Raw genomic sequence first — 13,520 nt, 5'->3', positions numbered from 1 at the left:
TAATAATATTGAAATATAATCAAAGCCAATACATAATGGAGATTCTAGTTTCTAGCGTGTAATTTATTAGAAAGAAAGAAATAGAATTTTAGAATTCTCTTTTAATTCCAATTGAATTGGAAGCACAATAAGATACAAACAATGATGTTGTGTTTAAAGTTGTATTTTAATTAATATCAAAATAATGCTGATTCAGGTATCTATGCCACAATGCTGCATCTGTCAACCGGGCAGAATGAGAAGAGTGAAGCTGTGCGCTGCTCTAGACAGTGTAATCAAACCAAGTCTGCTATTACACAGAAAGTGGACTTGACCACTGATCATTTAGTAAAGCTGAAGACTAGACACCTGCACTATACCCACTCATTGTGCAGCATCACTCCCATCCACTGTGATTGGCTCTCAGGGGAGCTGGCACCCTATAAAAATCAGAGTCACTCTGTGGAATATTACGACCGACATCATCTCCAACATCGCCATTCATTATCCTCTCCATTGGCATTTTATTAAGGTAAGTTTGGAAGAACTTTTTGAAGAACTTCATCTTGAGTTCCTGCATGGCAGGTGGCGCCATTATTTCAATATTGGTAGGCCACAATAATTTTTGGTTGGCTTTTCAATTGGAAATGGATTCTACTACAGGAAGACAAACAGTCTTCCTGTTTTGATTGAAGTTAATATATATATAAAATATATTTCTTACTCTAGGATTTTGTAAACAATGAAACTGGCTATCCTGTGCCTCTCTCTGGCTACCACAGCCTTAGCGGCTCCTGTAAGTTACAAATAATTGATGGATCACATGACACCATTTTCTCAATTCAGACAACAAGCGATGTTTCTTTGATTAATCTTTGTTTTATTTTGCTTCATTTCCAGTCCTTTTTTCATTACCTGCCTCATTATGCAGGTTCCAGACAACAGGTACCACCTTCACAGGTAATCATGCATCTTGTATGGTGTATTCATGTATACAGCAATATGACAACACAGGTATGAAACACAATAAAATATTATTGCCATTCACTCTCTACTGATCATTTCACATCCTTCCAGGTGAAAAGTCCCTTTTCGGCTGGTCAGCCTCTACCGCAGCTTGGAATTCCTGGTGCCTACAGTATGGAATTTGTATGTCAAACTCTTAATTTTATACATGCTTTCCTTTCACTGACATTGAACTGTACGGTTCCAAGTAAGATCTATTTTTTATTATTTGTTTTGCAAGATTTATCCCCATAGATTCCCTGGTACAGGAAACCCTGCACAGGTCAGTGTCTGCACAGTTTATGGAACCATGTAATCTTTAAAGAAACGTTGATGCAAGCATCTCCTAACCTACTGCTACTTCTCACTCATTTTATCCTGCAGCCCTTTCCCTCTCATGGTCTCCTCAAAGTCTCCATTCCTCAGCCACCAGGCAGACAAAGTGTGGAACTCGTAAGTGTTGTCACTTTCAATATTATTTTAGATTACTGAGACTGCAGGACCCAGAAAGATTTTCAAGTATTGCTTATGGAAGCATATTTGGCACAGCAGAGAGATAGATGCATTGATAATTTTGTACCCTTTGTTTTACATTTGCAGTACTACCCGTATGACTTCTCACAGCAGAGGGTAAGGCTTTGAGATGTTTGCTTGAATATCTGCACAATGAAATTAATTTCAATTTCTTATGTATCATATAATAAGGGACAGAATATCTTTGCTTTTGTTCCAGATATTGACAAATATGCATCCAATGAGAAACACCCCTCAGATCCCAAATGTAAGACATCTTTCATTTTAAATATCATTATTTTGCACCCTATTTCCCCCCCACATCATATTGTATTCAGCCATTTGTTTTTTCACAGGTACTCCCATTTGAATTTCCCCCTCAAAATATTCCTCAGCCAATGCCAAATGTAAGATGGCAAATACACACCACATATGAACACTTTTCTCCCAGTTCTTTGGTGAAGTTTTTAACTTTACGTTTCTCAGATTCCCGGATTTGATGCCAACCCTCTTCCATCTCAGGACCCACTGCAACCTCTTCAACAGGACCAGCCACCACCAACAAGCCAGGTACAAACTGAAACTGGCATGCAGGGAATGATCACTGATATGAAAATCATTATTTGCTTTTTTTTGTATTTGCAGACACCAACAAATGCATGAGGTGGATGAGAAACATGAAAAGGAGGCATACAAATGTCTTCCTTCTTCATGTCCAGACATCTGCAGCTGGTTAACTAATCTGAAATGAATCTGTTTCTGGATCACGTGGATGTGCTTACAAAATACAAGATACTACCAAGAATACTGTTGCGATAGTAAACAGAAACGTTTCATCTGCCTAGATTTAAAGAGTTTTACGCTTCAGTTCATAGTCTCTATAGATTGCCAATATTATTGTGTTAATGAAGCACCTATTAAAGCTGCATTTCCACAGTATATAACGCATGTACTGCATATGTTTATTAACTCATTTGAACTTTTCCTTCAGTAAGAATTAAAGTCTGTTTTCAAGCAATTTCTTGTTTTGTTTCTGCTTCTTCAAATATTTTATGAATTTGATTCATATGATCTGTTTTAAAGCAGTAACCTTTTATAAAATGGAACGTAAGTTGACATCAATTATCAATTGTTATTTTAGCAATTCATAATTTAATTGATTGGCCAGTAAATATTAAGAAAACAATAGAAAAAACAAATAATTTCCTCAGAGCCTCTGGCTGCCAAACCATATAATAATATTGATCCACATACAATGCTAATTCCAAAATACTTGGAATACCCTCAAAAGATCTTTAAAAGACAAGAACATTATTTAAGCCTCTACCAGATGAAATGTAAATCATCCTCATCGTCCTTCTTTTTTGTGATCCTGCCATTTTATTTTCTAGGGTTGTGCTATTTTTCCACTACCATACTACAACCTGGGTGGGCCTGATAGTTGAGCCCCTGAAATGACCTTGTCTTGTTAAAGTAACTTTAGTGGGGCTGTGACATCATTCGGAGGGGTTTGAATGACATCATCAGAAAAGTTTCCATGTTTGCAACTTTTGGTACAGCAAGGAATTTTAAGAATAAAAATAGGATTTAAAAGGAATAAATAGTAATACAAATACAAGAGTAACGTTCAATCTGCAATTTTTTTGAAAAGGGGGTAAAGACAAGAGGCTCCATTGTCACTACATACATTGACTTTATGTACAAAAGTGTTAGGGGTGAGGAAAAAGATGTGAAGCCTCTATCAACATGAATTTTTCCCCGATTTTTTTCAATAAATTATGGTTAGCGGTGTCACTACTGTTTGTGTGACCACAAAAAGAACAAAACATAGGTGTCTCCCAGATCCTACTACTGCAATCAGCTCATTCTGGTCACCTGTGCTCCTGTGCTCACCTGCACCTAATCTGTCATCAGCCCGGACACTACACATACTCAACAACACACCCTCGCCAGATTGTTGTCTTTCGAGATGTAATTTCCACGCTGTATCCTGATCCTGGCTCCTGTGTACCTGCCCTGCCTGCTTTATCTGCTGGTTTGGACTGACTACCCGGTTTTTGACAATAAAGCTCAGTTTGTGGATTTTCCCTCTGCTGTTTCGCATTTGGCTTCTCACCAGCTTTTTTCAGTGACAAAACTGGAAAAAAGATGATACACATCTGATAGGGTTAAAAATGCATTGCTGGTGTACGGCATTGAATTAATTCCTTTTTTGTGGTTAACGCATGGTATTACAGCTTAATATTTTACTGAGCAATTTAATGTTGCACAGTGATAATTAGAGAAATGAAATTTGAACCAAAATTACTACTTACAGAGAATCTAATTGCTCACGGCAGAGGTGCAAATTTTCCAACATCAAAATTGAACTGTCTTGGAAAAATAAATTCCACAAAGAGAAATGGAACAGTAATCTATCTCAGCCATGTCTCCCTGGGGACACACGCTTGTCTTAACATGAATTTAACACAGAAGAAACACTTGTCTTTTTTAAGAGACACTTGACATTTACAGGCGCCATCCTCTCACACTGTTGCTCTCTCTTCCCCAAAAGTACTCTTTACTTGAATCTGAGACAATAAATTCAGAGTAACAGAGGAAGAGTTGACATTTCAGAAAGTACTATAGTATGATAGTCCATAGCATTTTACAATATGTCTGTGAAGCTACTGTAGGTACAAATACATAAACACATGACTTGTGTGAAAAAAAAGCTTATCAGACAATGTTGTGTAACAAGCAGAAGAAACATCTACAGGTGTTAATGAATCAAGAAACACAATATTTTTTTCCTATATATATTTTAGATGCTCGTTTATGCTGAGATGTGGGCACATTATGATTACTAGAAAAGCACTCCGAGAACAGACTCCAGAACTCCAACACACAGCTCATTCCACATGGTGATCTGGATCATCATCAAAAGGTTCTAAATTGTTCTTGGTATCTTTATACACTAACCATGAAAAGTAAAATATTTTATATATATATATTTGTAAAGCCTCAATTATAATCGCGGCTTGGGACCGGGTGACTCTACATTGGCAAGGCAGCGTTGTTGCCGTCGACATTTATACAATGTCTCAGCACCTGCTTCTGCACCCAGTGCTGTTTCCCTAGTTTGAATATATACATGGTAAATATATTCATTCAGTTTGGTAGCTTTTTTTACATTGACTTAAATACAAAGAGGGCAGGAATGTCTGTCCCAAATTACTATTTTTATTATTATTTTTAAATAGCGATTGATTGAATAGTTGAGGCCCAGTTAGACAATCAGATGGTGGCACTGAGATTAAACAAAAAACTGTTCTGGTGGTACAAGAGATAAAAGCGAAAACATTGTCAGGCTTCCTGGAACACATTACATTACAGGACAAGCTCTCAACTGAGGGAACCACAAAGCACATTCCTTTCCACACTGAAAAACTGTCATTTAATGAGGGAACGCATTAGCTCAGCAGATTGGGGCGACACTGTCTAGAACACTCTTTTCTAGATTACAGATTAAATCCTTTATGATCTGTTTTGGAAACACACCAAATAATAAAGATCAGAAATGTAGCAACCAGTGAAAACCCAGACACTGTTATTTCTCCTAACATGGGCGATACTGTCAATTTCTATGTTTTTGCTGATGAAACCAATGTTAAAACATTGAGCCATCCTATTAAACTGACTCCCAGCCATAATAATTACAATCTTATGTAGGCTTCAAGTTTTTTTCTTCTTCCTCTTCTTAAGTTTAATGTTAGGGCAGTAAAGAGAGCAGCATATGTACTAAGCAAAAAGTGCATAACATGTAATTAACTATAAGAGGGGCTTTCATTTGACTTGCCTCTTTCTCCAGCTGTCAAGACTAAGATGATTTCTTCAAACACATAGGTCCATGTGTTTTACAAGATGTGATTGGCTGTCCCAGTATATAAAAAGACTTCATGTTGGAGATGAGGTAGTTTACGTTCCATCACTGAGGAGTCACGTCTTCAATTTCTCTTGGCATCATCAAAAAAGGTGAGATGTAGTTTTTTTTAGATATGAAAACAAATGGCACTTTATAAAAAACATATTCCACCTGATAGTCTCATAGTTAGTCAGTTCATAATTTTAATTTTCAATGTGTTTTCTGTTCTTCATCAAAGTAAATTAAGCAAACAATATATTAACGCTGTACTACTTGTACTTTTTCTCCTAGAAAGAGTCATGATGAAGATCTTGGGGTTCATGATGTGTCTGATGATCACTACCTTGGCTGCTCCTGTAAGTTTGACCTCATCATGATGTGTCATTTTTTTCTGTCACCTTTAAAAATGTCAAGTATTCTTTTCTGTAGGAAAGTTGCATTAAGCCTTTCCTCTATCTCGTTTGCTCTGCAGGCTCAGGAGAGTGATAGCAATGAGGTGAAAGACTTTTCCCTTTCTGTGAGAATTTGCTTCTGTCTTCTGAGGCATGTTGTACCATGTTTTTGTAAAGTCATCAAATGTTGAAGACGCTCGAAGTCAGACAGAAGAAGGGTAATTGATGTAATTTGCAATGGCCGTCTGGAAATGTCTGGTATTTCTTTAGCAGGTTGCGGCACATGCTAATTTGGCCTTAAAGTGGATGGAGATGTACAGGATGCATCAGCAGCAGGTTATGGAGGCTCATTGTCATTTAAAAACAAATAAATACATTTTCATTAACCAATCATTCATTCATTAATCCTAAATCTTATTTTTCAGGGTGTAGTTGGAAACCCTTTCCTTTCTGCTGATGCTCCTGTAAGTTTGCACCTTGTATGATGACAACCTTTACTAGTTTTGTCACAATTCAAATAACAATGTAAGTTACAGATGCTTCATTCATACAGGTGGGTGCTGCACCCGTCCAGTCAGCTGATGTCCCGCCTCCAGCTCCCATTGGTGCTGGCGATGCATCAGAGGAGGAGACAGAAGTGAGCAGAAAGTCTATGTAGATCTATCTTTTTTCATACATTGGAGTTTGTGTGTTCCACTGTAAGTCCATCAAATCCGTCTGATAGTCTTAGCTACAAGTGTCATCTTTAACTGGATTCCTCCTGCCAAGAACATTTCTGTATCTTGAGAAAACAAAAAATCCACACACTATGTTTTTAGAGAATGTTTGTGTACAGCTGTATAAAATTGTGTAAACGTACAACTATCACGTTCTCCTTCAGTGGATAACCAAATAGGTCTGGAATTTATGCAGATCAAACCCAAGCCATTTTCTTTCTGTATGGAACAGGAAGGAGACCCTGCTCCCAAAGCTGCAGCACCTGGTGCGCCAGCTGCCCCCTTGAACTCTGATGAAGAGGAGGAAGAGGAAACAGAGGAAGTGGAGGCAGCAGAAGCGGAACCACCTGTGACTGAATCAGCACCAGCAGATCCAGCAGCAGGACCCGCGGTAGAACCTGCAGCACCTGCAGCACCTGCAGCAGACCCAGCAGGAGACCCTGCTGCAGCTGATGCTGCAGGAGACCCTGCGGCAGCGGACCCTGCTGCAGCTGATGCTGGTGATGTGTCTGTGCCCCCTGTTGATGTGGTTCCTATTGATATTTTCCCAGCAGTCACTGAGGTGGCCATTGATGCAGCCGACCCAGGCGTAGCCGATGCTGCCGTTGCTGTTGATGTTGGTGCTTCCCCTCTGCTAGCGTAGACAGACACAGATCCTGCAGGACTGTACAATAGTCCTTTGCCCCTGGTCAAAGTGCTCCGCTTATAGCCATTAGATGTGATACAACACATACGTTTGGAACGTTGGCATGTTCAATAGAGATCAGAATAAAAATATAAGTGTGGAAACAATCTGTAATGTTCTTTGTAAACAAACCAAGTAAAGCGTGCTTTCGAGTTCAAAACTGGACCATTAAAATGTTTCTTTGACTTTTTTTGCGTCTCATTCTACCGGTTATTATTATTAATTAAATAAAAGATATAATGCAAAACACATATGTTGGTGTCGTCACGTGATAAAGGTGTATAGATTACAGGTCTTGGGAGACTCTTCCATAGAGAGGTATTTTTCACAGAACCAACAATTATTACGAGTGTTTTTAAGGATAACACTCTGTTGGCATGGAGAACACCAAGACAATGAAAGATCATTATATGTTATTTGAACATAACAAGCTGCAACATCAGCCAACAGGAACTGCTACTGAACCGCAGGGTAGCAGGTTCTCCTGCCGTGAGGCCGCATCATACGACTCACTGGTGTTTGGATCTAATTTCAGTCCTGTGATTCTTAGACATTTATAAGTAACCCAATCAGACTGATCTGAAACAGCACACTATAATAGGATCAGAGCTGGATATCGTTAAGAGTGCTGAATGCGCAGAGGCTGCCTGTGTGTGTGTGTGTGTGTGTGCGTGCAAGCCGAATAAATCCTTCACCGTTTGATAAATGGTCAAAATTATGGTCTGTCACTGATAAAACAAACAAGGGTGTCCAATGCAAAAGTTTTCATTGTCCTCACATACACAAGAGTGAGGATTTCACGCTTGACTTTAGTGTATCCCATCTCCCACTGGAGTGGACAAGCAATGAGGATGAGTTACTTTACCTCTCCTCCCCTCTGCCAGCTCTAATCCTCAAATCCTTATCAGGGTCACTGAGACTCCGTGTCACAGTTAGTTTAGCTCAATGCCTCCCGGTGCCACTTGTTAATTACGATCTGATGATTCATAAATTTTTCTGCTGCTGTGACTATCATCCAGCTACTAAAGGATCATAGAGGAATGGACTCCATGTTACAATAACAGGTGAACTGCTCGTGTATCAGGATTTTCGGTATCGGTTTTTCTTCACTCATCTGATGTAAAGCTGGAATGTGAGGTGGAACGTCTTCAACCAAGTCCAGTCTTCGTTTCTGTTCTTCATGATTTACCTCGACCTGTATGACTGAGAACCTATAGAGCTCTATCAATAGAGTTCCTCCAAATATGTTTTGCTTTTTTTATTACTATTATTATTATTATTATTATTATTGCAGCATGTGTGGCTGTAGATAAAACATATATATTTTTCTTAAGCGGGATAAAAATTCAGATCTGCTGCCATGACCTCTTCAAACACTCCGACCTCCCTCACTGCGCCACAGCTTGTCTCAGCCAGTGAGGAGCACAGCAATAATGACATGTAAGTAAAAGAAACTCAGAGAGAGTGTATCATACAGTTATTACATTCATATGCATTGTGCTGTCTTTTATCAGAAGTGTCCCTCAAGCAAATTTTTACCACCTGCTTAATATCAATAACAGCAACAACAATGGAGAGTAAGTATAGGAGCGCAAACTTTCTATTTTACACAACACATTAAATGTTTTAATGAATCTCTTTTTCCAGGGAGGAAAAGAAAAAGGAGAAGAAAGAAAAGAAGCAGAATAACGTGTAATTAGGATTAAGCTTTTTGTATATGTTGCTTTAAAAGTAGATTTCATGTTCACTAATTGCAACAATCTATATGCATTATATCTAATTACAGAGAGAAGGAGGAGGAAAATGAAGGAAAGGATAATGAGAAAGAAGAGGAAAAACAGGAAAAGGAGGAAGAAGAAAAACAAGAAAAAGAAAAACAAGAAAAGGAAAAACGTGAAAAGGAAAAACGTGAAAAAGAAAAACAAGAAAAGGAAAAACAAGAAAAAGATAAGTAAGTATATCTTTCATAGTAATCTACTCAACGTACAATTTTGAATTAACTTATACAAATGCTTCATATAAATTGTATTTTCTGTTTTCAAAGGCCCCAAGAAATATTTGTCATAAATCCAGCTGGGAATTTGTATTACCACTGGCTTTTCATTATCACGATACCAGTTATGTACAACTGGACTATGATCATTGCCAGGTAACTACAGGAAATTATTCTCTTGCAATAATATTATTTTTGCTTCAGTTCAAAATCCTATTATCATTCCATGTAAGTGATATTAACATCCAATCCTACACATTACACAAGGTACACATTATTATGGTTCCAACAGCAGGGTGAAGTTTTTTTTAGGATTGAGACCAGACTTCCAATTGCATGATAGGTCATGGGTGAAGGGAAAAAAAACTCTCATGCTTTATTCATGAAGTAAACTCAGAATAATCTGCTCTTTCCAACAGGGCTTGCTTTGAGGAGCTGCAGCAAAACTTCCTCCTTTACTGGATTTTTCTGGACTACGGCGCAGACCTTGTTTACCTGGCTGATATGTTTTTCAGGACCAAAACAGGTAAACAGGCCAACCTGATTCTCTGTTATTATGCACGGTGCCATGAACACAGTAAATGTATTCAAAATGTTTTCATTTGTGTTTCATTTGTTCACACAATCCACAAACAGATCAGGATGCTGAGGCCCAGTGTAAAAAAAGGTTCCCTGCCAACTTCTCAGGGTTGAATTTTTTTTTTTAATGCTCAACTAAAGTCAATAAACAGCATCCTGATGTAAGTGGGTTTTTTTGTTGCTTGAGTGGGGATTAAAAAAACGAAAAAAGGAAATTGTGCCACCTCCAAATTGGTTGGCGCAATATGCAGACACGATTTTATACGTCGTGAGACTATTTGGAGTCAGTGTCATAAGGCAACAGTCACTGTGATTGAACCTTTTCCGCACTGGGCTGATGCTGTATTTTTCATCCACTGTGGGTCCGACAGCCTGACTTATGGAGAAGCTGAAAATATCTGTGAGAACATCTGGCAGCTGATTAGCATGGTCCCTTTAGCACATGTCCTGCCCCAGCAACTTTGTGTGGGTTGACAGTCGACAGGTTCCTCTTTGCCATTTCAGCTTGGTCCAGACCCCTCTCAAGGGATTATTGGTTTTTAAAGACCAACGTGCATAAAGGGAGGTGGGCATCACGGTTATTGGACTGTGGTTTAATTTTGACACTGCAGCTAAAAACAAAGCCAATCGGGCCATGTCTTTATTGCTTTAAAAAATCTGAATGTTGGGAAACTCTAACTCAACAAAATATTATCGACTGTTTTATTGCAGGTTACCTTGAGCAAGGCCTGATGGTGAAAGACAAACAGCTACTCAGGGATCGCTACATCAACAGCATCCAGTTCCGTCTTGATTTAATCTCCATGCTTCCCACTGACATTTTCTACTTGTACTTCGGCCTTGACTACCCAGAGATTCGGCTCAATAAGCTGCTCCGAATTGGCCGAATGATGGAGTTCTTCAAAAGGACAGAGACTAAAACCAATTACCCCAACATCTTCCGAATTGCAAACTTGATTATGTACATCCTCATTATCATCCACTGGAATGCCTGCTTCTACTTCTCCTTTTCTAAATCCATTGGATTTGGTTCGGATGAGTGGGTTTACCCATCTCTGGATGATCCGGAAGAGCCAGCATTTGCAGAGCCAATGCGGAAGTATTCATTCAGCCTTTACTGGTCCACGTTGACCTTGACTACCATTGGAGAAACGCCACCACCAGCCCTGGACTCAGAATTTTTCTTTCACGTGATCGACTTTTTAGTTGGAGTCTTGGTCTTTGCCACCATTGTTGGAAACATCGCCACCATGATCTCCAATATGAACGCTGCACAAGCTAAGTTTCAGTCTCGGATTGACAACATCAAGCAGTACATGCAGGTAAATGGACCTCTTATTTCCAGTCGGAACAAGAATGAGAATAACAATAATGTGTCCTTAAATTTAATTGTGAAGTTTTCCCCTTTAATTTGTAGGTTCGAAAGGTCAGCAAGGAGCTTGAGTTGCGGGTAATCAAATGGTTTGACTATCTGTGGAATAACGGCAAGGCACAGGACGAAAGAGAAGTGCTGAGGTATCTTCCAGACAAGCTAAAGGCTGAGATTGCCATCCAAGTCCACATGGACACACTGAAGAAGGTTCGGATTTTTGCAGATTGCGAGGCCGGCTTGCTGATTGAGCTGGTGCTCAAGTTAAGGCCACAGGTGTTCAGCCCAGGAGACTACATCTGCAAAAAGGGCGACATTGGCCGTGAGATGTACATCATCAAAGATGGAAAGCTTGCAGTCGTTGCTGATGATGGCGTCACACAGTTTGTCGTGCTGGGAAGCGGAAGCTATTTTGGTGAGATCAGTATCCTAAATATCAAAGGCAGCAAAGCAGGCAACCGGCGGACCGCTAACATTCGTAGCATTGGATACTCAGACCTCTTCTGCCTGTCCAAGGATGACCTGATGGAGTCGCTATTAGAGTATCCGGATGCTAAAGCCATGCTAGAGGAGAAAGGCCGGGAGATCTTGATGAAAGACGGGCTGATAGATTTAGACCCAGCTAACATCTTGCCCGAGGCCAAGGAGCTGGAAGAGAAGGTCAGCAAATTGTACAGCTTAATGGAGCTGATGAAGATGAAACTGAAGAAGATTCTGGGAAAGTACAAGGATGCTGACAAGGCTCTCAAATACCGCCTCGTAGATCTGGAACACCTCATGGGAGAGGAGGTAGAAGATACAGATGAGGATGAAGAAGATGTGAAAAGGGAAGAGAAAGAGATGGAAGGGGAGAAAGGGGAGGATGAAAAATTGGATGAGGGCGAAGGGGATAGACAAACGATAGAAGGGGAAAGAGGAGAGCAGATAAAAGCTGAGGAAGGAACGGGTGAAGAGAAAACAGAGGAGGCGGAAAAGGGAGAGGAGACAAAAGTGGAGGAAGGAAAAGGCAAAGAAACAGAAGAAGAGAAGACAAAGCCTTAGGAGGCCACAGAGGAGGAGAAAAAAAGCCCATAGATTGTGTAAAATTATAAGTACTTATTAATTTATTAGATACAAAAGAATGTCTCTTCTTGAATCACAAAATTGAAAATGAACAAATATTGCCAATAGCAACACTGGAACTAAATTCAAATAAAAGACCTGCTTCAGTTGTCCTGTTTATTGTGATTTTCATAACCTACATACACAGTAACATCATCAGACTGCTTTACACTATCCTGCAGTACCTACTTTTGTTCACACGGGGGTAGTAGATAGCAAGGATAATCTAACAGTATCAGGAGTTTTCTGTTTCATGTATGTGGAGTTCTTTTTTCATGTTGACCTCGGCAACCCGTTTTGAACTATCGACAAACAGGAAGAACGATGTAGACCAAATACACTGAGAGACGAGACAATGGAAAGCAGGTCAACGCAATTTGAGAGTGAGGAGAAAGGGGAAATGGAGAGGGAAATCTTCAGGGGAAAGACAAAAGAAAGACACAATGATAGCTGACATGAAACATGGAGAAGGAAAGAACACAAACAGGAAACATGAAAGAAAAATCGGAATACAAAAATACAAGAAACCAGCTTTCAAAATGAAACAGGAAAAAAAATGGATCGTGAAATTCACAGTAAACCTTATGGTCAGATCAATTGGTTGGTTGGCTATTTCACTTGTCGGCAAGATTGCACAAAAACTACCAGATCTCCAGAAAACTCGTTGAAAGGATGGGTCATAGGCAGCGAGAGAAAGGGAGGCCATCAAATGTAGATCCAAAGAAAAGGACACATCTTGGAATATTTTATAGCTTTCCTTAACTTTGAGTCGGGGGAGGGGGGGGGGGAGCTGTAAAGATTCCAAGTAATCCTTATGCAAGGCAGGAAAATGTGGCAGGAATCCTAAACGGGCATATGCCTATTAGTCCTTGGCGGAGGTTGTGAGCTCTACTGAGTGCCAATCCTGTTACAAGTGTCGCAATTATGTTTTATATAGAAGCACATTCAATTTGATGTTTGTACCACAGTAGGGCTGGCCTGCCCGGATGTGAACAATTCTTTACCAATGAAATGTATCTGCAAGTTGTTTCTCCATCACCGAGCGCATTCAATTTGCTTTTGCTCAGAACAGACACAAATCTCTCACAGCCGCACTTCACTCGCACAGTGAAGTTCACAAAACCTAATGCATTAATCAAGTCCAGCAACAGCCAATATCTTTGAAACACTGACTTGTAATTGCAAATAAACATGTGTTGAACTGGTCCAACGTCAGCTGGAATGGTTTCTTTTTTTTCAGCAACTGCATCATCACCTTTAAAATTCAAGATTATACAGATTTAT

General features: G+C 39.5%; 2 protein-coding genes and 1 pseudogene across 2 annotated transcripts; all 3 read left to right on the top strand.

The window, feature by feature from the left end:
- The first annotated feature begins 721 nt into the window (after positions 1–721).
- Positions 722–2,160, top strand: scpp5 (secretory calcium-binding phosphoprotein 5). The gene is made up of 8 exons (XM_068756995.1): positions 722–775; positions 880–939; positions 1,057–1,128; positions 1,226–1,267; positions 1,369–1,437; positions 1,585–1,614; positions 1,984–2,067; positions 2,143–2,160. Exons 1-8 carry the CDS (start codon positions 722–724, stop codon positions 2,158–2,160), a joined length of 429 nt encoding a protein of 142 aa, XP_068613096.1.
- Positions 2,161–5,703: 3,543 nt separating this feature from the next.
- enam (enamelin) lies at positions 5,704–7,152 on the top strand. Its single transcript, XM_068756994.1, has 6 exons — positions 5,704–5,757; positions 5,874–5,897; positions 6,064–6,129; positions 6,219–6,257; positions 6,347–6,430; positions 6,742–7,152. The coding sequence occupies exons 1-6, from the start codon at positions 5,704–5,706 to the stop codon at positions 7,150–7,152; spliced, it is 678 nt and encodes a 225-aa protein (XP_068613095.1).
- Positions 7,153–8,554: 1,402 nt separating this feature from the next.
- Positions 8,555–12,209, top strand: LOC137912860 (cyclic nucleotide-gated channel rod photoreceptor subunit alpha-like; annotated as a pseudogene).
- Positions 12,210–13,520: the final 1,311 nt, after the last annotated feature.

The sequence above is a fragment of the Brachionichthys hirsutus genome, unplaced genomic scaffold, assembly GCF_040956055.1.
Source record: "Brachionichthys hirsutus isolate HB-005 unplaced genomic scaffold, CSIRO-AGI_Bhir_v1 contig_248, whole genome shotgun sequence".
Taxonomy (NCBI): Eukaryota; Metazoa; Chordata; class Actinopteri; order Lophiiformes; family Brachionichthyidae; genus Brachionichthys; species Brachionichthys hirsutus.
This window is presented reverse-complemented; position numbering and strand designations above follow the sequence as displayed.